This window comes from Dermochelys coriacea, chromosome 1 (assembly GCF_009764565.3).
Source record: "Dermochelys coriacea isolate rDerCor1 chromosome 1, rDerCor1.pri.v4, whole genome shotgun sequence".
NCBI classification, from domain to species: Eukaryota; Metazoa; Chordata; order Testudines; family Dermochelyidae; genus Dermochelys; species Dermochelys coriacea.
Window position 1 is genome coordinate 129,584,335 of NC_050068.2, and position 26,211 is coordinate 129,610,545.

Consider the following 26,211-nt stretch of genomic DNA (forward strand, 5'->3'; position numbering starts at 1 on the left):
ACATATTAACATTTAGATAACTGTAAACATAGTAACATCACTGTATTCATCTCTCTTTGAAATGTATATCAAATCATCTGCGAATGGTGGGAAAACGGGGAATTGCCTTATGTTAATCTGTGTAGCTAATTACCAGCAATGCTTAGGAAACAGGTTTATTTCAAAATCCCCATGATTGCCTATTGTTTGACATGTCAAAGAAGCCCTGAAACCGTATAAAGATGCCTTGAGTCCCAATCCTTTTTATCTCAGCTCTGCTTGATGCTTCATGCAGGGAAAATTTAAGCCCAAAACTGAGATCTCCAGTCCTAATCTGGAATCACCCTGAATATGAACATTGAACAATAACCTATGACTATTCCTGAAAGAACACTTTGCAACTACAAAGCTCACCATCTCTGCTATGAATTTGATCTCAAGAACTGTACTCATGTCTGTATATATATTGATCTTTTAACCAATACTCACTCTCTTTTCTTTTTAAATAAATTTTAGTTTAGTTCATAAGAATTGGCTATATGCGATTGGTAGAACTTTCTAACATGAATAAGATTTTCAGTAATCCTCATCATATTTGCCTTGAGTATCTGTGTGGAGGCCTAAGGCTAGGTTGCTTTATGGGAATGTTGATGGCTTCTGGGTAACCAGTAAAGTATTATAGAAGCTGTTTTGTGCTGGCTTGGTAAATCTAAGTATTGGAATATCCATCATTTCTGAGGATTGTCTGCCCCATTCTTTGCAGTTCACCCTAACTGAGTAACTCCAGTGTGGCTCCCTGGGATACCAGTCACACAGCATCACTGAGTGAGAGGGATATCTAAAAAACAAATTAAAAGAAGCAGTTAGAGGCAAAAATGCAGCCTTTAAAAAGTGGAAGTTAAATCCTATTGAGGAAAATAGAAAGGAGCATAAACTCTGGCAATTCACATGTAAAAATATAATTAAGAAGGCCAAAAAAGAATTTGAAAAACAGCTAACCAAAGACTCAAAAAGTAAGAACACATTTTTTTTAAGTAAGCACATCAGAAGCATTTTTTTCTGTAATTAAAATAAATAAATAAATAAAAAACCTGCCTGAGGCAGGGCATGCATTGAAAATTTCATTCTGAATAATTAGTTTGGCAAAATTATAAACAACTGAAAACAGACCCTGTTAAAGAAATGTTAAAGGTAATCTTAAAACTACAGGTATGTTCCACCAGAAACACATGATGCTGTTTTGTGGAATAAAGGTTTGGAGGCTTGAGTTTGGGATGACCACGTTATTGATTGGCAGGAGCCTGTGCGGGAGGAGGAGGAGGAGCAATTAAGCAGCTTATTCCATACTAGTGTTGATAAAAGTCTTCAATTTTGTACCATTATGTATTTTGCTGATGACTTCTTTTTTTCAATTGGTACTGTTCTGACTCTCTAATTCAGTGGTGGGCAAACTGTGGCCTGTGGGACGCATGCGGTTCATCAGGGTAATCTGCTGGCGGGCCGCGCGACGGTTTGTTTACATTGACCAACCATAGGTACGGCCTCCCGCAGCTCCCAGTGGTTGCGGTTTGCCGTTCCCAGCCAATGGGAGCAGCGGGAAGCAGCATGGGCCACAGGGACGTAGTGCTGGCTGTAGAGCCCTCTAGTGTGCTGCGTTCATACCGTAGTATTTCAGGCGCTGCCAGCCCACGCCCTCTCTGTTCCTTCTTGCCGACAACTCCGACAGAGGGGTAGGAGGGCGGGTAATGGAATGGACATGAGCAACACATCTTGAAGAACTACAGGTACGAAAAGATAGGTAACCGTTTTTTCTTCTTTGAGTGCTTGCTCATGTCGATTCCATTCTAGATGACTCACAAGCAGTGTCAATGGAGGTGGGCTCAGAGTTCACCATCATGCAGTTTGCAGCACAGCTCTGCCAAAGCCAGTGTCATCTCGCGCCTGCTGGGCCAGTGCATAGTGCGACGCAAACGTATGGATGGATGACCAGGTGATGGCCCGACAGGTTTCTTGGATTGGCATCTGTGCCAGCAAGGCCGTTGAAGGTGCCTGCACTCTAGTGGAATGAACCATCACAATGGCTCGAGGGGGAACTTTTGCCAGCTTGTAGCAATGATGGATGCATGCCATAATCCAATAAGAAATTCTCTGGGCTGACACGGGATAGCCCTTCATCCTGTCCACAACAGCAACAAACAGCTGTGATGACTTATAGAATAGCTGCATTCTATCAATGTAGAAGGCCAGAGCCTGCTTGACATCAAGCATATGCAACTTGCGTTCCTCACCTGATGCGTGAGGCTTCAGACAGAGGACCGGTAAGTAGATGTCCTGGCACGTGTGGAACTGGGAAACAACCTTGGGCAGAAAAGCCGGATGCAGGTGCAGCTGAACCTTGTCCTTGTAGAAGACTGTATAGGATGGCTCCAATGTGAGCGCCCTGATCACGGACACCTGCTGTGCCAACGTTACGGTGACCAAGAAAGACAAGGAGCAGGAGGAGGGAGCAGGAATCTAGGGGTTCAAACAGAGGGCCCATGAGCTTCAAGAGCACCAGATTCAGGTCCCATGGGGGAACCGGATCTCAGATGTGTGGGTCCAGGTGCTCTAGACCTTTCAGGAACCGTGCCATCATGGGATCGGTGAAGACAGACCTGCCCTGAAGCAGAGGGTAGAACACAGAAATGGCAGCCAGGTGCATCTTGGCTGAAGACAGTGAGAAGCCCTGAAGCTTTAGATACAGCAAACAGTCCATGATGACCTGCAACGAGGCCTCCTCAGGACGAATGCACTGTCTGAGGTCCTACATGCAAAGCACATCCACTTGTCCACATAGGTATCCCTAGTGAGGTTTCCTGCTGCCCAGCAGGACCTGCTAGACTGCCGTGGAGCAGTCCCGCTCGTCTGTGCTTAGCCACGGAGCAGCCACACCGACAGGTGCAGCGATACCAAGTTCGGGTGCAGCAGACTGACGTGTTTCTGGGACAGCAGATCCAGACAGAGAGGTAACTGAAGCGGGTCAGCCACTGAAAGGCTCAGCAGAATGCCGAAGTAGTGCTGGCAAGGCCATGCCAGGGCAATGAGAATGACCAATTCTCTTTCTTCACCTTCAGCAGAACTCTGTAGATAAGCGGCACTGGTAGAAAGGCATACATTAATGCTCCCAACTATGAGATCAGGAAGATGTCTGATAGATGTGTCACTTCCTGTTCTGCCTGGATGCGAACAGGTCCACCTGGGGAGTCCCCCAGCATCAGAAGATCAGGGTGACCACCTCCGGATAGAGGAATCACTAATGACAAGAGGAGAAGGACCTGCTGAGGTGATCTGCCAGGATGTTCCTGGTTCCAGGTAAGTGACAGCCACCAAGTGGATGGCGTACTGCACACCAAGGTCCTAGAGGCTGAGCGCCTCTTCACACAGGGCTGAGGACCTAGCGCCAGCCTGCCTGTTGTAATACATTGAGGCTGTGTTGGCGGTAGGACCTGCACCACCTTGCCTTTCAGGTAAAAAGTAAAATGTAAAATACACACTGCCTTGAGCTTCCTGACATTGATATGAAGAGCTAAGTCGTGCTGCATCCAGCAACCTTGGGTGCTGAGCTTACCCAGCCCAGATCTGACATGTCTGAGACCAGGGTGAGCGATGGTGAAGGGGACACAAGAGAACTCCCCGCAGCACTGATTTGGGGTCTAGCCACCAGTTCAAGGACAAGAGGACACAGTCAGGCACCGTGACCGCTCGGTCTAAGGTGTGCCTGCTGGGAATGTAGACCGTTGCTAGCCATGTTTGCAGGGTTGCAGATGAAGCCGGGCGTGCCTGACCACATACGTGCATGCTGCTATGTGGCCCATCAGCCGTAGGCAAGTCCATGGTGACTGGATGTCTCCTCTCGTGGGCAATGAGATCCACCATGGCCTGAAAGTGTGCTTCTGTGAGGAAGGCCCTGGCTCACATGGAATCGAGAACCGCTCTGATAAACTCTATGCACTGGACCAGCATTAAAATGGACTTTTCTATATTTATTAACAAGCCCAGGTCATTGCAGGTGGAGCGTATCAGATCGAGGCTTCGCTGCACCTGTTCCGGAGACCTGCCCTTGATGAGCCAGTCGTCTAGGTACAGAAGATCTGGATCCCCCGACATCTGAGGTAAGCCACTACCAGTGCCATGCATTTCCTGAACACCCTAGGGGCTGAGGGCAGGCCAAAGGGTAGCGCTGTGAACTGGAAGTGGAGTCCTGCCACTATAAAACGCAGGAACCGTCTGTTTCATGGGAATATGGAGACATGGAAGTAAGTGTTCTTTAAGTTTAGAGCAGCATACCAGTGCCCTGGATCCAGGGAGGGGATAACGGAGGCCAAGGATATCATATTGAACTTCAACTTCTTGAGAGATTTGTTGAGGCCACACAGGTCCAGGAGGGATCTGACGCCCCCCTTGGCCTTCGGAATTAGGAATTATCGGAAGTAGAAACCTCTTTCTTCCATGTCTCGAGGATCTGCCTCCAAAGCCCCCAACTGCAGGAGCTTGTCAACCTCCTGAACCAGGAGTTGCTTGTGAGAGGGTCCCTGAAGAGGGACGAGGAAGCAGGGGGGCGGGAAGGAGGGGTATCCACAAACTGCAGGGTATAGCCCTGAGCTACTATGTCCAGGACCCAGTGGTCCGAGGTAACCCGTGACCAGACCATACCCCACAAGCGAAGGGTAGCCTTAGTGTCCTTCAACCCATGTAGTCTGGCATCCATTTGATTGGAGAAGAGCCCAACTCCATCAAAGGGGAGGTCCTGAATAGAGACCTGCATCTCCTGGGAAAGGCCTGTCGTTTGGACTCAGGAGCTGAGTTATATAGCCACAGCCAATGCAACCACCCTCGCCGCTGAGTCTCATGCCATTTTCAGGGAGCATCTGGCTGCTGCGGTCCTTTCCTCTACCAGGGTACCAGACTCCTGATCCTGACCCTGAGGAAGGGAATCCTGGAACTTCTGGAGGCTCTCCCAGAGGTTAAAACTGTATTGGCCCACCAAGGCCTGATGGTTCGCCCCCTGGAATTGTAGGCTTACTGTTGAATAAATTTTCCTTCCAACAAATTGAGTTTTTTGGTTTCTTTATTCTTGATAGTAGAGATGATGGGGACCTGTTTGTCCTTTTCTTTGGCCACAGACACAACCAGTGAGTTTGGGGGTGGGTAAGTATAAAGGTACTTGAAACCCTTGGCCGGGACAAAGTATTTTTTCTCAGCCCATTTCAAGGTGGGTGGGCTGGAGGATGGGATCTGCCACAGTGACTTGATGATTTTAAGGACTCCGTTGTGCATGGGCAGGGCAACCTGGGTGGGCATGGAGGTCAGGAGGATATTGAACAGGGTGTCCTACTGCTTGGCCACCTCCTGCTCTTCCAGACCCAAGTTCTCGGCCACCTGTCTGAGAAGGGCTTGGTGTTCTTTAAAGGTCATCTGCGGGGGCTTACCCTGGAAGGCCCTGAGACTGCCTCATCTGGGGAAGAGGTCGCCAGTGGAGGCACTGAGGGCTCGGCAGCCGCTGTAGTGGGAGGTTTGAGGGTGGGCACTAGGTCCTCCACCTCAACCTCTGAGTGAGCTTCTGGTACCAGGCCTGGTGGGGCCGTCGATCTCTGCTCTGACACGGCCACTGATGTGCGCTGCAAAGGAGGCATTATCATCACCAGACCGCCTTTGCTCCCCAATATGGCTGTGCATGGCAGGGCAGTTTCCAGTGCCCAATCCCAACGTGGCGACTGGGGTAATGGACTGAACTGGGCCTCTATGTCAGTGGAACCACTCTCTGGCGACTAGGGAGGAGCCATCAATGCCTGGGTCTGCTTGTTGGTCATGGCTACCGGTGAGTGCTAATCAGGCATAAGTGACCTGTAGCTATACCAGGGATATCGGTGTTGTGGAGAATGGTGTTGTGGAGACCGGTAACATGAAGGGGAATGGTCCTCCGGTGCCGTCGACCAGGACAGACTTCTAGATGTAGATCGGTGATAGGGTGAATGGCATCGGTTATAATACAGGGAGTGTCGACCCCGCACTGAGGAATAACATCTTGATGTCCGGAGGGAGAGTTTGTGTGACCAGCAGCATGGTTGCGACTTGCCAAGGGATTGCTTGTCCAGTGATCTGTGGTGCTCCCCTGCCCCCAGAGGCATCTTAATGGCTAACCTGTCCTCTCAGGGAGCCTTAGCTTGGTCCTACAGCACCGGAGATGTCACAGGAGTAGGTGGAGAACTGTACTCTCTTTGTGCCTGGGTTTGGGATGACGACAGTGCAGGCAGGATGGTGAGTCACATACCACTCACCAGAATCAGTGACAGAACTTTTAGTGGGCTAAGAGCCACAGGCGTGGAGGCATGCTCATGCTGCTCCACAGAAGGCTGGCGACAGACCCGGCCCCTCTACCGGATGACCCTTGGGCCTTCTTGCTCAGCGCCAGCAAGCGCTTTTTCACCTTCTTCTTTGGCACTGGCAACAGCAAACAGTGCCGAGAGGAGCTAGGTGCCAGCAGCACACTGCACACAGAGGCCGAAGTACTCAGTGCGGCCTGTATAGAGCGTGCAGAAGCCAGGCAAAGAGCGGATTCCATTAGGAGAGCTCTGAGGCGAACGTGCCTCTCCTTCTGGGTGTGAGGTCAAAACTTCTTACAGATCTGGCAACACTCCTTGATTTGTGATTCCCCCAAGCACTTAAGGCAGCTGTCGAGGAGGTCACCCACAGGCCTAGGCCTGCCACAGACAGAGCAGGGCTTAAATCCAGGAGCTTGGGACTGCCCCACTTGGGGCAAAGTCCCAGCTTGGACCTTAACCATCAGCTAACTACGCTACTTAACAACTACTTAACACTAACCACAATTAACAAAGGCCCAAAGGCATGAAGTCCAATGGAAGAAAACCACTAGCTCTTCACAAGCAAGAGAGGTGCTCCAACTGACCACCACTGGAGGTAAGAAGGAACTGAGAGGGCGTTGGCCGGCAGCGCCTAATATATCGCTGCATGAGCGCAGCATGCTAAAGCAAAAATCTCTGACGGCCGTGCACTTGGGTGTGCGCACACCCACAATGGAATCGACATGAGCAAGCACTTGAAGAAAAAAAAGGATTTCAGTGACTCTGCCCTGCTTTTCTTGTAACCTCGGTGGTCTTGTATGGTGGTGACATGGCCCTCTAGCCAGGTCATACTATAGTTCCGCCCATTCCAGGGTATCTCTGTCACAAACAAACAGTGTCTGACAAAATAGTAGTAATCAACGCAAAGTCTTCCACCTCTTGAGGGCTCCTCTTCAGACTCTCTCTTCCAGAAAAGCAGCTAGCAGGACTTCCCACTGGAGTCCCTCAGTAAACCTCAAAAGGTAGACAAAAATACAAACTAAGCAACTTCTGTCAGCCCACAGCTCAAGCTTTTATTCCACCTGAAGTTCTCTCTACACCTGGTTTCGGTCATGCTCTTCCCATGAAAAAGAAACTCCAGACCACCTCTTTCCTTCTCAACTGCACTGAACTCCTTCCTTTTAACTCTTCCTTGCATCTAACACATCCACAGAACAAAGTGGGGCTAATTAGAGCTCTCAGGCAGTTAGTGTGGTGTTTATACACATTATTGTATAGCCTTATATCTGTACCTGGTAAATTGTTTGAAACTATAATTAAAAATAGAACAACAAAACATCTGGAAGTTCATGATGACCTTGTCTAACCAGCATGGTTTCTGCAAAATATCGTTATGGATCAAAAATTGGCTAAGAGGAAGAAAACACTAAATTAAATAGTCAATTTACATGTTTCAGAGTAGCAGCCGTGTTAGTCTGTATTCGCAAAAAGAAAAGGAGTACTTGTGGCACCTTAGAGACTAACAAATTTATTAGAGCATAAGCTTTCGTGAGCTACAGCTCACTTCATCGGATGCAATTTACATGGTTAATTTTCATCATGGCAAAAGGTTAACGGCAAGGTGCCTCAAAGTTTTGTACTTTGTCCTGTATTTATTAGTTATCCAGAAAGAGAGCAAGTAGTGAGATAGTAAAATTTGCTTATGACTAAAGGTTAGGTAGGTTAGTCAGGACCAGAGGGAACTGTGAGAAACTTCACAGTGATCTAAACAAACTAGGTGAATGGGAAAAACAATGACAAATTAAATCCAATGATTGACAAATACAAAGTAATGAACATTGGAAAGAAATAATTAAACTACTTGTACATCTTCCAGGGTTCTATATAAACTGTATCAACTCATGAAAAGGGCCTGGACATCACTGTAGACAGCTCAATAAAGACCTCTGCTCAATGTACATGTTCAGTCAAAAAAGTAAACAAGATGTCAGGTTGCTATAGGAATGGGATGGTAAATAATATGGAGACTGTTATGATACCTTTATGTACATGAATTGTGCAGCCTCCTCTGAGTACCGTGTCATCCCATCTCATATAGCAGGGATTCTCAAACTGGGGGTTGGGACCCCTCAGGGGATCGTGAGGTTATTACATGTGGGGGTCGCAAGCTATCAACCTCCACCCCAAACCCTGCTTGCCTCCAGCATTTATAATGGTGTTAAATATATTTTAAAATGTGTTTAGTTTATAAGGGGCGGTCACACTCAGAGGCTTGCTGTGTGAAAGGGGTCACCGGTAAAAAGGTGTGAGACCCACTGTCATATAGGATATTGCAGAGCTAAAGGGGGTTCAGAGAACAGCAATGAAAATGATCAAAAGCCTGGGAAAAAGTCATATGAACTGAGATTGAAAAGACTGGGATTGTTTACCTTACGAAAATGAATAAGAAGGGACATGATATACTTACACACACAATATGTAATTAAAGCTATGGACTCATTGCCACAGGATGTCATTGATGCCATGAACTTTACAAGATTCAAAAAGGGACTCGGCATGTATATAAATAAGAATACCCAGAGTTATAATTCATAACACATTTTGTGGAAAATATATTAAGCCTCACGATTGAGGGCTTAAGCCAATCTCGAACTCTCAGAGAGCCAGATGAGTTGTGATGGAAAGAGTAGATTACTCCACATCTGTCTGCTGTGGGGTTCTTACACCTGCCTCTCACATTTATGGTGCAGGTCCCTGTCAGAGTCAAGTTACTAGACTAGATGATCCAGTATGCCAATTCCTATATTCTGCATTATTTTGATAGAAAGGGAAAGGTATCTTTGATGGAAGGTAAGGACAGCGTCTCTACTATTACTTGGAAGTGTTTCCTTCTTCAAATCTGCAAACACTTCAGCCTTGCCTAGGCTTAGTTTAAACCATCTGTCTCATGTCTTTGAATAAATACTCACTATTATTGTAACATAAAGAAATTATGGAATGGAAGTGTTAAACATTCTTTAAGAGATAAACCTGTCCTTTATCCAGCTCTTCTCTGTGCTACTACAAGGTCTTTTATATTTATAATACTAATTTATCACAATAAAAATATTTTGTTTCCAAACACACTTCTTTATGGGATACATTTTGTAATCATCTTATAAATGCACTCATTTCATGATGTAGTAATCAGTTTACTACCACTGCATAAAATCCTTTGCCCTGTTTAGCCAATAAATAATCTGTCGGTGCTAACTGATCACCCCGTACATAGCTTTTCTGAAATGATGGTAAAAAACCCACAAAGAATATTAAAAATTCATCCTCACCCCACACAACTGAATAAACTCTTGCACAGGGGCGGGGAGGAGCGGGGGACAGGGGGGCATCATATCTCTGAAAATTATCTGCAGTTTCACATTTCATGAACAGCAACAATATTTTTTTAAAAAATATAAAGAGGGCATACAGGAATAAAGTGACACACACTGGGCCTTGCAAAGATTTCTGCAGGACTTTCTAAATTAATAAATTACAAAGAAGCAACAAAAATATCCTTAACAATTCCATTGCTTATTTTAGTCTTTATTCTTTGTTCTAAAACTCTGAAGCAGCATTTTTATGACAAGCACTGGCCTGATTGCAAAGGTAATTTCAGCTATACAGAGGATCAGTGCACTAGATCTTTTTGAAAGAGGATTTATTCATTGTTTGCTCTAACCCAGAAGACATTAAAAACATTTTAGTGAAAATTCTTGTTAATTAAAATCCAATTATTCAATGATTACCGTGTTTGGCATCTCCAAAAAAATGCTCAAGGACTTGAAAGAAAAAAAGATAACTCAATGAACAGTTTATCAGAAAAGTAGTATCTCCCCCCTTTCTTTTCTACTTATCATGCATAATTAATATGTGATAATACCCATAATGAGTTCTCTAAAACAATTAGTAACTCATCTCCAGTGACCTGCTAATCTGAATATAATGCTTTTTGAATTTGTAGGTGTACCCGTCTCTTTGTATTTCTGCACCCATATCACGTAGAAGGAAAGAAGGCTGCAGAACATAATTTATTACTTTGCATCAGATTTCATCAAGTCCCTTAGCAACTACTTGATACAATATCAAGACAAATGCAAGGAATTTTTTTTCTAAAATAGCAGTGCCCCAAAGAATAAGAACCAATTACAATTCTCCTTTCCTACTATAATCATAGGCATCAAGTGAAAGAAAACCTTGAGCAGAGTATTTTGGATGAAATTTGAATGCCTTTTTTCATCTCCATAAGGCAAATACATCCATAAACAAACACGCAGTGCAGTGTCTAGAATACGTAAGAGCTAAATTACTTTCAAACCATGCAACACTTCATTTTTCTTCTACCCACGTATAACACAGCTAATGAGGAGAGGAGGGGAAAAAATCCTGTAGACAAAGTATTACGATTGAAAGAAACTTTATAAATATCTCTTTTCTTTAGCTGCTTAAATTAAAAAAAAAAACAATTCCTTTACAAGGGACAACATTTATAGTATGTCCTTAAAAGTCCTACATTCCTAAATGTGGTCCTAAAAGTAGTTTTCTTTTTTTCCATCTCTATTTTTGATGGCTGCCCAAACTGTAAAAGAGGATTAAAGATTTACCCCATTAGTCTGGAGTCTGTTGATATTTCTCCACCTCTCCACATTGCTGCAACAAACACAGAGAGTTTGTTTTGCAATCCCAGAAGTCATCTTCCAGCCTGAAAGGCACAAATTAGGGTTTACACGCTGAGACTATTTAGAAGCAGAAGGTGGTGCAGGATGCAGCCACTTGCTTATTAAGTAGTACATCACACAGAGAGCACATTACACCAGTCCTCTGTGATCTTCACACACTAATTAGCAGCTTCTGGGTGGTATTCAAGGTGTTGGTTTTAATCTATAAAGCACAAAATGATTTGAGACCTGGTTACCTCAGATTACCTCTCTCCATGTGGGATACTGACACAAATGCAGTCAGTAGGGCCAGTCAAGCTAGACTCTCCCCGATTTTTAAAAAAGAGGTTCTATGATGGTGTCACTTGAATAAATATGTGGACAGAGTTGGCATCGGGCTTTGTTGCAAGGATAAGATCCTGGGTTAGTGTTTTTGTTGTGTGGTGTATGGTTGCTGGAGAGCATTTGCTTCAGGTTGGGGGGCTGTCTGTAAGCGAGGACTGGTCTGTCTCCCAAGATCTGTCACAACAAAAACACTAACCTAGGAACCTATCCTTGCAACAAAGCCCGTTGCCAACTCTGTCCACATGTTTATTCAAGTGACATCATCATAGGACCTAACCACATTTGCCACGCCATCAGGGGCTCATTCACCTGAACATCTACCAATGTGATATATGACATCATGTGCCAGCAATGCCACTCTGCCACGTACATTGGCCAAACCGGACAGTCTCTATGCAAAAGAATAAATGGACACAAATCTGACACCAGGAATCATAACATTCAAAAACCAGTAGGAGAACACTTCAGCCTCTCTGGCCACTCAGTAAAAGATTTAAGGGTGGCAATTTTGCAACAGAAAAACTTCAAAAACAGACTCCAACGAGAAACTGCTGAGCTTGAATTAATATGCAAACGAGGTACCATTACCTTTGGTTTGAATAGAGACTGGGAGTGACTGGGTCATTACACATATTGAATCTATTTCCCTAAGTTAAGTATCCTCACACCTTCTTGTCAACTGTCTAAATGGGCCATCTTGATGATCACTACAAAAGTTTTTTTCTCCTGCTGATAATAGCTCATCTTAATTAATTAGCCTCTCACAGTTTGTATGGCAACTTCCACCTTCTCTGTATGTGTGTATATATATATCTTCTTACTATATGTTCCATTCTATGCATCTGATGAAATGGACTGTAGCCCACAAAAGCTTATGCTCTAATAAATTTGTTAGTCTCTAAGGTGCCACAAGTACTCCTGGTTTTTTTTGCGGATACAGGCTAACATGGCTGCTACTCTGAAACCTCTCTTAAGAAAGCATATTTTGCCTGTACTTCATAGCATTCATTGGCTTCTAGTTCATTTCTTGTAACAGTTTGGATCCTGGCTACCTCCATCTCTATGTTTTATCAGAGGGTGGAAAGCAGGTTTTATGTATTTAGTGTGGGCATAGTTGTCTACCCAAATGATGGCATCCTCAGTGGCGTGATGCAGTTCTTCAAGGCCACCGCTGAACCTAGTCAGCAGGCATTCATCAACAATGTGCATCATCGTCTGTGTTGTACCGCAGCCAGGGCCAGCTCTACAGTTCTTGCCGCCCCAAGCAGTGAAAAAACCTGCCATCGCCGCCGGCAAAAGAGAGAAGCTGCGCCGATTTGCTGCTGCGGCCGGAGAAACAGAGAAGCTGCCGCCGAATTGCTGCCGCCGTGGAAAAGAGGTCCTATGCCCCTTTCAAGCTGTCGCCCCAAGCACCTGCTTGGAACACTGGTGCCTGGAGTCAGCCCTGGCCGCAGCTGCACAAAGGGCTGTCACAAAGGCCCCAGCGATACTGGTTGGCTGCAAAGAGACCTTGCCCAGAACAGATCCTGTTCAACAAGGACCACTGGCGATGGGGCAGGTCAAACCCAGGTGGGCAGATTGTGGGTTTGGCGACGAGGGACTGGTGGGGAATTATAACAGATATCCATTCCTTTCACCAGAGTGTTTACGACCTAACATCCTGGCACAGTGGATGAAACCATAATGGGCGATGTGACAGCAAACATGCAGCTGGCAGTTTAAAAAGGTCATTGTGCAGTGGCAAGCTTGGGTTGGCACATACTTTCTCCAGTAACCTGCCAGTGGCAACCTCTCATCTGATATGAGGAGGAACAATATTTCTCAGAACTGGAAGCCATGGAAGTGGAGTCAGACGCAGGGTGCCAGGTATCCACCAGTTTGGTGTGTGACGATCAACTCCAAACTCGTGCTCAGTACTCTGCCACCGAATATGAGATGTCAAGAGCTGACGTCCGCAAAGTTGGAGCACGAGCACCCCATGATGAACCTGCCAGTTTGCTAAGAAGATTGTGGCACGTCTTAACTTTAGCTTCTGTCTTCTTCAAGTGGGCATGGTAACTCAGTGTGCAGTCTAAGGTCACACCTAGACCAGTTCTACTTCATGCTTCACCTTCTGACCATTCAGATAAACATTCAGTTCTCAGGTTGGGCTGGTGCGATGAAGATGGAACAAACTGGAGACTGTTTTTATGACGCTTGGCTGGAGATGCCAAGTCTTAGAGTAGTCAGGTAACTTTATCATGTCCCAGTTTAAGGTGGCATCAAGCTTGTGAAACGTCTGGGCTTGGGTACCGCAACAGATTTTGTCTGAGTAAATGAACTTTTGTGACTCCGTTGTTGGCAGGTCATTGATGTAAAGGTTGAACAGGGTTGGCGAAAGCACAGAGCCCCGGGGTAACCCATTGTTCCATCATCTCCCAGTATTCATCTTCTTCCCCATATGGACTCTGAATGCCTATCGCGGAGGAACAGTTAAATGATGCCTGTGGCCCAAGGTAACAGGACCTGTGATACCTTCCCAAGCAGGCCAGTGTGCCATGCCATATCGTACATCACTGTTAGATAGATGAAAACAACGACTGTTTTCAAGTTTCTCTGGAAGCCATTTTCAACAAACATGGTCAGTGCAAGTACTTGGTTGCATGAGCTACAGCCTCGGTGAATGCCGGCTTGGTCAGGGCTCAAAATTCTCTCCATGTCAGGTAATATGCGCTGTAGGACCAAGCGCTCCAGTGCCTTGAAGCACACCGACAATAATGACATGGGATGATAGCTTGATACTTGACTTGGATTCTTTCCAGGCTTTAGGAAGTCAATGACTTTGTGGTGCACCATATCTCCAGTAGCCTACCTTCACTGATGACCCTGGTGAAGAATTTCACAAGCCGAAGCCGAGCACGAGGGTCAAAGTTTTTCAGGAATTCTGGAGATATGTTGTCATAGCCCACAGCTGTTCCACATTTGATGCTACCCAGTGAAAGCAGGTGAAGCGCCTGAGCAAACTCAGGGTTTAAATGGTAGGTGACTGGAGACTGGGCATTTTTAGTGTACTGTCCTTTGTTCTTCTGCAACTCTTTATCATAGAATATCAGGGTTGGAAGGGACCTCAGGAGGTCATCTAGTCCAACCCCCTGCTCAAAGCAGGGCCAATCCCCAATTTTTTCCCCAGATACTTAAATGCCCCCCTTAAGGATTGAACTCACAACCCTGGGTTTAGCAGGCCAATGCTCAAACCACCGAGCTACCCTCCAGAGAACTCACTCCACAAAGCTCCAACCTGCTGAGTTTGGAGACATATTGGAAATCACATCTGTTTTATCAACCTCTCTGAGAGGATGGTTTTAGTGGGATGTATAGGGGATGGGGGGGTTGTATGGTTTTGATGTGTTAATAGTTCTACCTGATTTTTAATACGTATTATATTGTCTAATAATGAATTGCAGGTGGCCCTAGAGCATGGGATGAGTAAGAATAAGGCCATAATAAGGTTCCATCAGGAATCTTCCCTCAGCCTCATTTTGGGGAAAGCTGACAACTATAAGGAAGGTGCCATTCACACATTGTTCCTACCAATTGAGCTTTTCCAGCTAACACCTACTAGGTCTCCTGAAAGGCTCTCTCACTGATAGGCATCTAGTAGGGTCAGCTCACCATACTAACTTGAGTAACTATTAGCTGAACCATTTTCAGTCAGAACAGAGGGTCATCACTCTCTATGCTAGCTAACGGAGAGACCAATGAAGAAAGAGAATAACTGCTAATGCATTAAGCACTTCCAAAGTTCTGGGCACTTCTAGTTCCACCTTCAGTACACCCCAAATTTCCCAAAGTAAGCCTATTCTCAAAACATCTGTGTTCTATAATAATTTGCTTTGCACATTTGTGCAAGCAATTACTGTGATTCTGTGCACATAAATGGAAAGAATGTACACGAACAGCAAGTAATTTATTTCTTTAGATTTCTCCAGCGTATATCCAAAGGCACTAGCTTCATTTTTTTAGGTCAATTAGACAAATGCTATACTATTTACGTAGTGGGATTATCCCATAACAGTAGCAAAGCAAGAGAAATTAAAAAAAACCCACACCAAATAACCAGAACCCAGCTCCTTCTCAAATGTCCACAAAAAGAGTTGGGGCTCTGCAGTGTGCCTAGAACAACAACAAATTCATGCTCTGACTGATTGGGAAGGGAAAAAAGTTCCCCAGTCAAGGACCCTGCAGGGAAAACCCTTGACTCAGGCGTTTCCTCCCTTTCAAACTGAAATAACCCCATCTTCAATGCCTTCATTAGTTGCAATTACATCAGTACAGAATGGAAAGTGAGTAGTTCCCCAGATAACCAGGCCACATGCAGTCAGGGCTTTGTAAGTCAATGACAGTACCTTGAATTTCACCTGGAAATTTACTGGAAACTAGTGAATATTGTGGAATATTGTTGTACACTCTCCGCATAAAGTCCATATAGTAAGAAGGCAGCCACATTCTGCACTTGCTTTAGTTTATGGATACTCTCCATATGCAACCCCATATAGAACATATTACAGCAGTCCACACTTAACCAGCTGGCCATTTTTACATGCAAGTCTCTTTTGTGTGTGTGCAAATGAATGCATGAATGCAATCCACGCATACAGGTATTTTGAAAATCAGGCTCAATAGCTCTGTTAGGAAATTGGAAATGTTTATATCCAGCAGTATGATAATAAAACATTTGATAATAAAATAATAAAAAAATCTACCCACAGGAATTTGTATACCATGTATACAGCATGATGGTTTATATTATGCATTCCTGTTTATAGCCATGCTTCAGCTAAGGCAAAAATCACAACTAACTGAGATCTACTCAAGAAAAAGGAACAGAAGAATTTTGAAAAGAATGTTATTGGCACAGCTTTTTATTTTATAGTGAAAATTTCTGTGTCTTTTTGCAGGTACTGTTTTTGTTACTGTTATAATAAATAAAGTGTCTAATTTGTGAATTGTAAACATTCAGAAAAGAGTGAAGCCCATTTATGTACAAACAGAAAAAGTACACATTAACAATGATTGACTCTAAAATACATAACTTAAACAGCAGGGGTTCCAACTTGCAGCTACAGTATATAACTTAATGACAGATTATTCATGCCTTTGTAACTCCCTTACCTTATTTAAAGTATGGCTAACAAATTCAAAGGCTCAGTATGTACATTAGGCACAAAAGAAGATCCTTTAAGTAGACGTAATATGATCTAATAGGACATTAAAGGCTTTCAGAAAATCAAATAAGTGAAATGTGTGTACTGAAAGTGGATCAGCAGTGAAAAGCTGTCAGAAAATTATGTCGGTGAAAAAGTAAGAACAAAACCAAAACAAAAAAAAATGGCAACCCTTTTTAGGTATGTTCCAATCACAGCGATGAAAATGTTTAAACCTAAGCAGTTCCTTCACTCTCTCTTTAATACTGTTGTACAAATAACAGCATTGTCACGGGGCCTGGAGTTCCCATTACTCTTTCTCCTCTTATTTTATAACAATCATGTCCCAACAAAGGTCTTTTTGAAAAAAGGAAAAACACAAAACAAAACAGGATTTGACACAAAAACCAAATGACACACACAGATCTTAATGTAACCTGACCAATCTGAAGAACTGCATTGAACATTCATCGGAGTCAGCACAGACTGCTATTCATGATTTTGGGTTTCATTAAACAAAAAACTACTACTAAAAAGGTGGGGGGGAAGGGGAGCGCAAACCAGAGTAGAATTATTTCAAATAATTGACTTAAAACAGGCTGAGGCTTTGTATAACATTTGAAAAATCTGTTGTTTTGCAGTTTTAGATTAAAAACAACAGCATTTATAATTTAGTTCACTATAAAGGTAAATGGCACTACTTGTTAGGGATGTATTGGTTTAAAAAATTAACAGGTTAAACAGTTAAAATGATATGGTTTAACTGGTTAACCATTAACCACGGTTGCTCGGGTGGGCTGGCGCCAGGCAGCAGGGGCTGAGGTCCTGCTGGCCCGGCCAGGACTGGAGTCCTCCCGGCGTTGCAGGCCTGGGGTCCCGACGGCCCACTGTGGTCGGGGCTGGGGCTGCTCCTGCCTGCCCGCCGTGGCCAGGATTGCTTCAGCCTGAGCACCACAGCTGGAACTGGGGTCCTGCTGGCCCAGCTGAGGCTGGAGTCCCTTTGGCCTGCTGGCCTGGTATGGCCGGGTGGCTGCCGGGGTAAACAGTTAAGGTCCGGTTAATGGTAAGCCTAATGCTAACTGGTTAACTGTTTAACCTTTTACATCCCTATTGCTTGTAGGGTCTTATATTATTTAAATTTCATAGAACAACTATAGGAAGGAAAGTAGGTAGGTAGGTAGGCAGGCAGACAGACATAAAGAAAGAAATTATGGCTCTGATCCTGCAAACGCTTAAGCAAGCACATAACTATATTCACAAGCATTGTCCTATTGACCTCAGTGAGATTACTCATGTCCTTAAAGTATGTGCATAAATGTTTGCATGTGCATAAGTGTTTTCAGCATCAGAGGCTGAAATATTTGTATTAAACACTTTGTCATAAAAAGTTTGTCATTTCAAAACATAATTGCTTTAGTGCTAATAATAAGGTTATTTAGAGGGAAGGTGGTGTGCTTTATTTTTTTGTCCTTTATTAACGTTAGATGGTATCCTGAGTGAATGGATTGCACATTTCAGCAAACCATGGGGTTGGCAGAGTATGTTAACAAACTGTATTAGGGAACTGCTGAAAGAGGGGAGTTAAGTTTCCATAGAGAACCCTAACTGTGCATTTGACGGTTTTCAAAAGTTTGAGTTTTGCTCTGTTCTGCGAGGTAATGACATATCACCAAGCAACCTTAACTCTCAATTAAGTTGCCACTGAATATAATAACAACGTTGGTCAAATCCTGAAGTCTCCAGTCTGTATTGAAGAAAATTTCCCATCCATTTCAACAGTATGCCTAAGTGGGTGTGAGTGTTTGCCCAGCCAGACACAGTGCAGAACTGGCAACACACTGAGTACTTCAAAATTTCACCCTTTTTTTTTGTTTTGTTTTTGTTAAAAGTCAACAACCATGTAAATTTATAACATCAGCTTTAACGCAGGAAACACAGAATCTTGAAATCAGGTCCTTTTCTGTGACTATGAACGGTTCATATGTTTGCTGTTAATTTTAGATCTAACAAACACAAAAAAGAGTCAACTCATCCTTAAAGTGAAATTCAGTATGGCCATGGAAAGAAAATTCTAAACATTCCGAAGCAATGCTAAGAACATTCCAGAAGCTGGACGGTAAAAGTAAGAAGACATTATGCCAAATCTGCATGTGAAAAAAATGGTTTACTGAAAATAATTTTTATTTTGAGATCTTTTCTTTTTGAAAAAAATGTAAATTGGCCTTCCCTTGCCTCTGCTGCTTCATTAGCCCCTCCTTTAGGCTCACACAATGCTCGCTTTATGATTATTATGCAATTTTGTCATGTACATTTTGGAAATCATGGATTCCAGGGATTTTTCTTTTTTTTTAATGCTCTCAATATTTCGTGATTTTAATGGATGTCCAGATGTGATGGAAAAATCTGTTGCATCATTTGCACTAAGAACCTTGAGTTCTGTCAAATAAAAACTTGAGGCTGCATGGAAGGCTAAGAAAAAGCAGGAGCCCACAAACAGCACTGTGGTGACATAAAAAACAGACCAATGAACTCTTAGGGTATGTATATACTGCAAGGAAACACCCATGGCTGGCTAGTGTCAGCTGACTCAAGCTCTTAGAGCTTGGGCTGTGGCGCTAAAAAACTGCAGTGTAGACATTTGAGGTCTGGCACATGGCAGGAAGGGTGGGTCTTGGAGCCCAAGCTCCAGCCTGAGCCTGAACATCTACAAGCCTACTTTTAGTCCCTTAGTGTGAGCCTGAGTCAGTTGACATAGGCTCTGAGAGTCATTTTCACATTTTGGGTTGCTTTTTTTTTTGCCGTGTAGATGTACCCTTAGTGACAGATTTCACTACTCCCTTCACTAATAGTTAAAGAATAGACTATTTTAAAATACCGCGGAGAGTTAAAGTTTTAAACAAAACAAAAACATGACTATAATTTAGACAATCCTGTGTTCAAATATGTTAACTGTTACCACAACAAAAGCCCAGTTCTAGTTGTTTGCAGTGAAATGGGAAAATAGTTTATTTGAAGTGCAACATCTGGAACACAGAAACAATATCTGTGATATCTAACTCTTTTTTATGATGAATTTTTATTATTTCTGAGCTTTTCATGATCCTCTCACAACTTTTCCTCCACAGTGGATAAATAAAAACAATGATCAATTATTGTTTCAGAATGGTTAGGGGGTCATGACCCCCTTGATCCTACTGTTAAACCTCCACAAAGATTGTTTCTATCACAGAAGCTCATTTTTGCTCTTCCCCCCACCTCTCCCCCCCCCCCGGCCATTACTAGACAACCTCCTAGATATTCTTATTCCCTTTGCATCAAATAAATTCCTCCAATACTTCCTTGCTGGTACTTTCATAATTGCACAACTTTTAGCCACATTTATCGTAAACAAAACAAAACAAAAAAACCCACCACACTAAACATTTCAGTTATTAAAGTAGTCAGAAAATATATTGCACATATATTTTGTATATCAATACACCACATTACAAACTTTAAATCTCTGTTTATCTAATAAATAGTTATCTGGAAAGATTACTTTCACATGATACCAACTTCAAATTCTGAGTTAAGGATAAGCAAAAGCAAAAAAAAGAAAAAAAGGCACTATGATATAAAAAGAGTAAAACATTTGTCTTTTTCCTTTCTAATAAAGAACCTTTAAAAATGAAATATCAGGACTATCAACTCCTCACTTCTTGTTCTAAATTGAGGTTACAGCCTTGTGTGACATCGCTATTGAGACTGTTCAAAGCTTAGACCCACTCCTGCACACACTCAGTCATACAAGTAGTCCTTATACATGCAACAACTGTCCAATGTGTACTACTCACACAAGAGCTACTTGCATGATCAAGATATTTGGGGACAGGTTGGGGACTCCTGTCAGTTGTTTATCAAAGAGAGAGAAATAAGGTCTGGTATTCACATTCTCCCACATGTACAAAAGAAACATGAGATTGATTTTATTATACACACACACACACACACACACACACACACACACAGAATCAGCTTCAGTCATCATAAAAACATACTGTTCCTTTTGCTTCACAGTTAACCTTGAATGTTCAAGGTCCAAGTGTCTTTCCAGTGTATACAGTAGCTAACAATAAATTAAATAAATTGCAATATGAACAATTATGATTTACTAACACAATTCACGCATGTGCTAACTAAAGATATGACCAGACTTATTTCAGTTTAGATTCCTCACTATATCTGAATACAATTTAGATTTCAAGTCAAAACTCTGAAATACATAAGAATTACAGTAAAATAGTATCACAAGTGGATTACACAAAGAAGTTTCAAGCAATATAATAAATTTAGCACGAGGAACACAAAAGTAACCCCAGTGGACTGTAAAGTAAGAAATTAATTCTTACTTCTTTTTATTCTCTTATGTTTAATTGTAAATTATATTTCTAAATTTGTGTCTCTTTTTAACTTTTGCTCCAGCAAAGTCACAAGCAGACATCAAAAGAGTCATTATGGAGCTAATTCGCCAAAAAAGGTGGCACAGCTCAGTTGGCATCCTGCTCAATGGAGTACATTCCTAAAATGGTGAAATGACTGTTGAGTACCTAACTCTCTAGGCACTACACTGAAGAATCATCATCAATAGCGTTATTAACTTATTGATCACTCCTGCCCATGTAAATAAGGGACTTCAATCTCAGAACTTGTCATATTAAACAACAAATTAAAACAAAATCAAAATGTAGTCTGAATTGTTTATTGCTGACTTTTTAGCTAATTCAATCCTACCTTTTCTGGAGGAGGAGGAGGGTGAAATCTCTTTGCACAAACTAAAAATGCATCAGGCTGTGGTTTGCTGTTCTTCACATCTGGGTCATCTCCCAACACAATATGATGAAATAGATTAAAGAAGTCTTTGTGTTTGCTTGTTTTCATCTGAAATGTCACTCCAGCTGAGCTAGTGGCAATAGCTATAGGTACATTGTGTTGGTGTAGATGGCGGATCAGCTTTTCAACCCCTGGAAGACAAATTAACATGTATTTTAATATTCATGTCCTATTTATGGTACTTCAGGCTGTATCATAATGAAGTTGTTTTACTGAATATAATAAGGATTCATTTGTCTTCAGTCATTCTTGAAAGGAATTTTTATTAAGGTTGTCTCCACTTCAAACAGAGGTGTAATTGCAGCACTTGTAGACATACCTGAGCTACCTTTGATCTAGCTAATTTGAATAACAATAGCAGCAAAGCCACAGCAGCATGGGCAGCACCACGGGCTGAGAAAGATTGCCAGGGACCCTGTGAACTTACTTTTGCGACTAGCCCTTGCTGTCGTGGCTTCACTGCTATTGTTATTTGAGCTAGCCCTGGTTTATCTGCATGTGCTGAAGTCACTCCTCAGATGGCAAAACAAATTCTAAGTGTGAAATATTTTTGTTCAACAGAAAAATCAAAGTGTGTTTACCAAGATAACAGCACATAATTATTCTTGAATCAAATGCTGATTTTTTCCAAAGCTACTAGACTCAATTCCCCTTGTCTTAGCTACACAAGTTAGAATGGAGGGAGGTACTTCAGCCATCTATGAATTGGATACAGTTCCCTGATTCTGCATAATTGATTAGCATGAATTAGAGAAGCCTGGAAGGCTGCTCTAACTTATACTGGCAGTGTAAATCCCTGAAGGACCTCACATCAGTGGAAAATCAGGTTAGCAGAGCTTCAACATAAATTCTGTAGTGGATAAGCATGAACAAAAGGCCAGAGTAATGGTCTGATATCCTCAAAGAAGAAGAATTACAAGGCAAGTAATTTCTAGTTTCTTCACTTTTACAGACTAAAGGAAAAGTAACATGACAAAATGTGTTATTGTGCTGACATCATTAAACTACAATTCCATTTTAACTGTTAGACCTGTCATGATTTACTCAACTAATAAAAGACAGAATAATGTGGTTTGCCTAAGCCTTCCCAACCAACAAAGATGCAAAACAAGGCTACATTGCGCTTAATAGATTCAAATTAAGTAATAAAAATAATATTTACATTTTCTAAATTGCTGCACAAAATTGATTGATGCAAGTCCTACTTGTTCAAATAGCTAAATCAGAGACTTTTTAAGATTTTGATTACAATACTGCAATTTGATACATATTCATATAGCCCCTACTAAATTATCCTAAGAAGCTATACAAACAAATTGTAGGATGTTAGTCACCAAGATTTAAACCCAGATCAGAGAAAAATTAGATTAATAAGATGGACTTTTGAGGGGAATGTATTCAAAAATGCATTTAACCAACAGGCCTCACATGGGACCTTGGTGCTTTAGTTAGGACCTTCTATCAAGAAAGACTTTAAAAAAAACCGTGGAGCCAAATTTTCTAGCATAAATGGTTGCAGTTTCATCAGTTTCAATGGAGATTTTTCCCATTCACTCCAGAAGAAAATTTGGCCCACACAGTATTAAGAGTCAGTCAGCATGGATTCACCAAGGGTAAGTCATGCCTGACAAACCTAATTGCCTTCTATGATGAGATAACTGGCTCTGTGGATGAGGGGAAAGCAGTGGACGTATTATTCCTTGACTTTAGCAAAGCTTTTGATATGGTCTCCCAAGGTATTCTTGCCAGCAAGTAAAAGTAGTATGGGCTGGATGAATGGACTATAAGGTGGATAGAAAACTGGTTAGATCATCGGGCTCAGCAAGTAGTGATCAATGGCTCCATGTCTAGTTGGCAGCCGGTATCAAGCAAAGTGCCCTAAGGGTCGGTCCTGGGACCAGTTTTGTTCAATATCTTCATCAATGATCTGGAGGATGGCATGGATGACACGAAACTGGGAGGAGTGGTAGATACTGGGAGGAGTGGAGGTAGCAGATGACAGAACGAGGAGTAATGGTCTCAAGTTGCAATGGGGGAGGTTTAGATTGGATATTAGGAAAAACTTTTTCACTAAGAGGGTGGTGAAACACTGGAATGCGTTACCTAGGGAGGTGGTAGAATCTCCTTCCTTAGAGGTTTTTAAGGTCAGGCTTGACAAAGCCCTGGCTAGGATGATTTAACTGGGACTTGGTCCTGCTTTGAGCAGGGGGTTGGACTAGATGACCTTCTGGCGTCCCTTCCAACCCTGATATTCTAGGATTCTATGATTCTATACACTGGCTGGTAGGGATAGGATACAGAAGAACCTAGACAAATTAGAGGATTGGGCCAAAAGAAATCTGATGAGGTTCAACAAGGAAAAGTGCAGAGTCCTGCATTTAGGATGGAAGAATCCCGTGCACTGCTACAGACTAGAGACCGAGAGGCTACGCAGCAGTTCTGCAGAAAAGAACCTAGGGGTTACAGTGGATGAGAAGCTGGATATGAGTCAACAGTGTACCCTTGTTGCCAAGAAGGCTATTGGCACTTTGGGCTGTATAAGTAGGGGCACTGCCAGCAGATCAAGGGACGTGATCATTCCCCTCAGTTCGGCACTGGTGAAGCCTCATCTGGAGTACAGTGTCCAGTTTTGGGCCCCACACTACAAGAATCATGTGCAAAAATTGGAAAGAGCCCAGTGAAGGGCAACAAAAATGATTAGGGGACTGGAGCACATGATTTATGAGGAGAGACTGAGGGAACTGGGATTATTTAGTCTGCAGAAGAGAAGAATGAGGGAGATTTGATAGCTGCTTTCAACTACCTGAAATGGGGTTCCAAAGAGGATGGATCTAGACTGTTCTCAGTGGTAGCAGATGACAGAACGAGGAGTAATGGTCTCAAGTTGCAGTGGGGGAGATTTAGGTTGGATATTAGGAAAAACTTTTTCACCAGGAGGGTGATGAAATGCTGGAATGCATTACCTAGGGAGGTGGTGGAATCTCCTTTCTTAGAAGTTTTTAAGGTCAGGCTTGAAAAAGCCATGGCTGGGATGATTTAGTTGGGGATTAGTCCTGCTTTGAGCAGGGGGTTGGACTAGATGACCTCCTGAGGTCCCTTCCAACCCTGATATTCTATGATTCTATCATTCTAAGATATGTACTCCAAAATAATAAATGAAACACAGGGGAATTGTTTATTATATTCACTAATGAACAGAGGAGGAAAAAATGAGTACTCTAGACACACTTTTCTGATGTCATGTATTCACTGTCACAAAATCTAGAAAGAAAAGGAGTACTTGTGGCACCTTAGAGACTAACAAATTTATTAGAGCATAAGCTTTCGTGAGTTACAGCTCACTTCATCGGATGCATTTGGTGGAAAAAACAGAGGAGAGATTTATATACACACACACAGAGAACATGAAACAATGGGTTTATCATACACACTGTAAGGAGAGTGATCACTTAAGATAAGCCATCACTAGCAGCGGGGGGGGGGGAAAGGAGAAAAACCTTTCATGGTGACAAGCAAGGTAGGCTAATTCCAGCAGTTAACAAGAATATCAGAGGAACAGTGGGGGGTGGGGTGGGAGGTGAGAAATAACATGGGGAAATAGTTTTACTTTGTGTAATGACTCATCCATTCCCAGTCTCTATTCAAGCCTAAGTTAATTGTATCCAGTTTGCAAAGTAATTCCAATTCAGCAGTCTCTCATTGGAGTCTGTTTTTGAAGCTTTTTTGTTGAAGAATAGCAACTCTTAGGTCTGTGATCGAGTGACCAGAGAGATTGAAGTGTTCTCCAACTGGTTTTTGAATGTTATAATTCTTGACGTCTGATTTGTTTCCATTCATTCTTTTACGTAGAGACTGTCCAGTTTGGCCAATGTACATGGCAGAGGGGCATTGCTGGCACATGATGGCATATATCACATAGGTAGATGCACAGGTGAACGAGCCTCTGATAGTGTGGCTGATGTGATTAGGCCCTATGATGGTATCCCCTGAATAGATATGTGGACAGAGTTGGCAACGGGCTTTGTTGCAAGGATAGGTTCCTGGGTTAGTGGTTCTGTTGTGTGGTGTGTGGTTGCTAGTGAGTATTTGTTTCAGATTGGGGGGCTGTCTGTAAGCAAGGACTGGCCTGTCTCCCAAGATCTGTGAGAGTGATGGGTCGTCCTTCAGGATAGGTTGTAGATCCTTGATGATGCGTTGGAGAGGTTTTAGTTGGGGGCTGAAGGTGATGGCTAGTGGAGTTCTGTTATTTTTCTTTGTTGGGCCTGTCCTGTAGTAGGTGACTTCTGGGTACTCTTCTGGCTCTGTCAATCTGTTTCTTCACTTCAGCAGGTGCGTATTGTAATTGTAAGAATGCTTGATAGAGATCTTGTAGGTGTTTGTCTCTGTCTGAGGGGTTGGAGCAAATGCGGTTATATCGTAGCGCTTGGCTGTAGACAATGGATCTAGTGGTATGATCTGGATGAAAGCTAGAGGCATGTAGGTAGGAATAGCGGTCAGTAGGTTTCCGATATAGGGTGGTGTTTATGTGACCATCGCTTATTAGCACCGTAGTGTCCAGGAAGTGGATCTCTTGTGTGGACTGGTCCAAGCTGAGGTTGATGGTGGGATGGAAATTGTTGAAATCATGGTGGAATTCCTCAAGAGCTTCTTTTCCATGGGTCCAGATGATGAAGATGTCATCAATGTAGCGCAAGTAGAGTAGGGGCATTAGGGGACGAGAGCTGAGGAAGCGTTCTAAGTCAGCCATAAAAATGTTGGCATACTGTGGGGCCATGCGGGTACCCATCGCAGTGCCGCTGA

General features: G+C 42.9%; 1 protein-coding gene across 2 annotated transcripts in view; it reads right to left on the bottom strand.

Annotated features, from left to right (window-relative positions):
- LOC119849804 (pseudouridine 5'-phosphatase) overlaps positions 1 to 26,211 on the bottom strand; it is a 134,607-nt gene that overhangs the window by 31,827 nt on the left and 76,569 nt on the right. For both annotated transcript variants that reach the window (XM_038387032.2, XM_043499616.1), the window contains one exon: positions 21,313 to 21,542. In XM_038387032.2, coding sequence (XP_038242960.1) covers positions 21,313 to 21,542 — 230 coding nt within the window. The remainder of the gene's footprint in view (positions 1 to 21,312; positions 21,543 to 26,211) is intronic.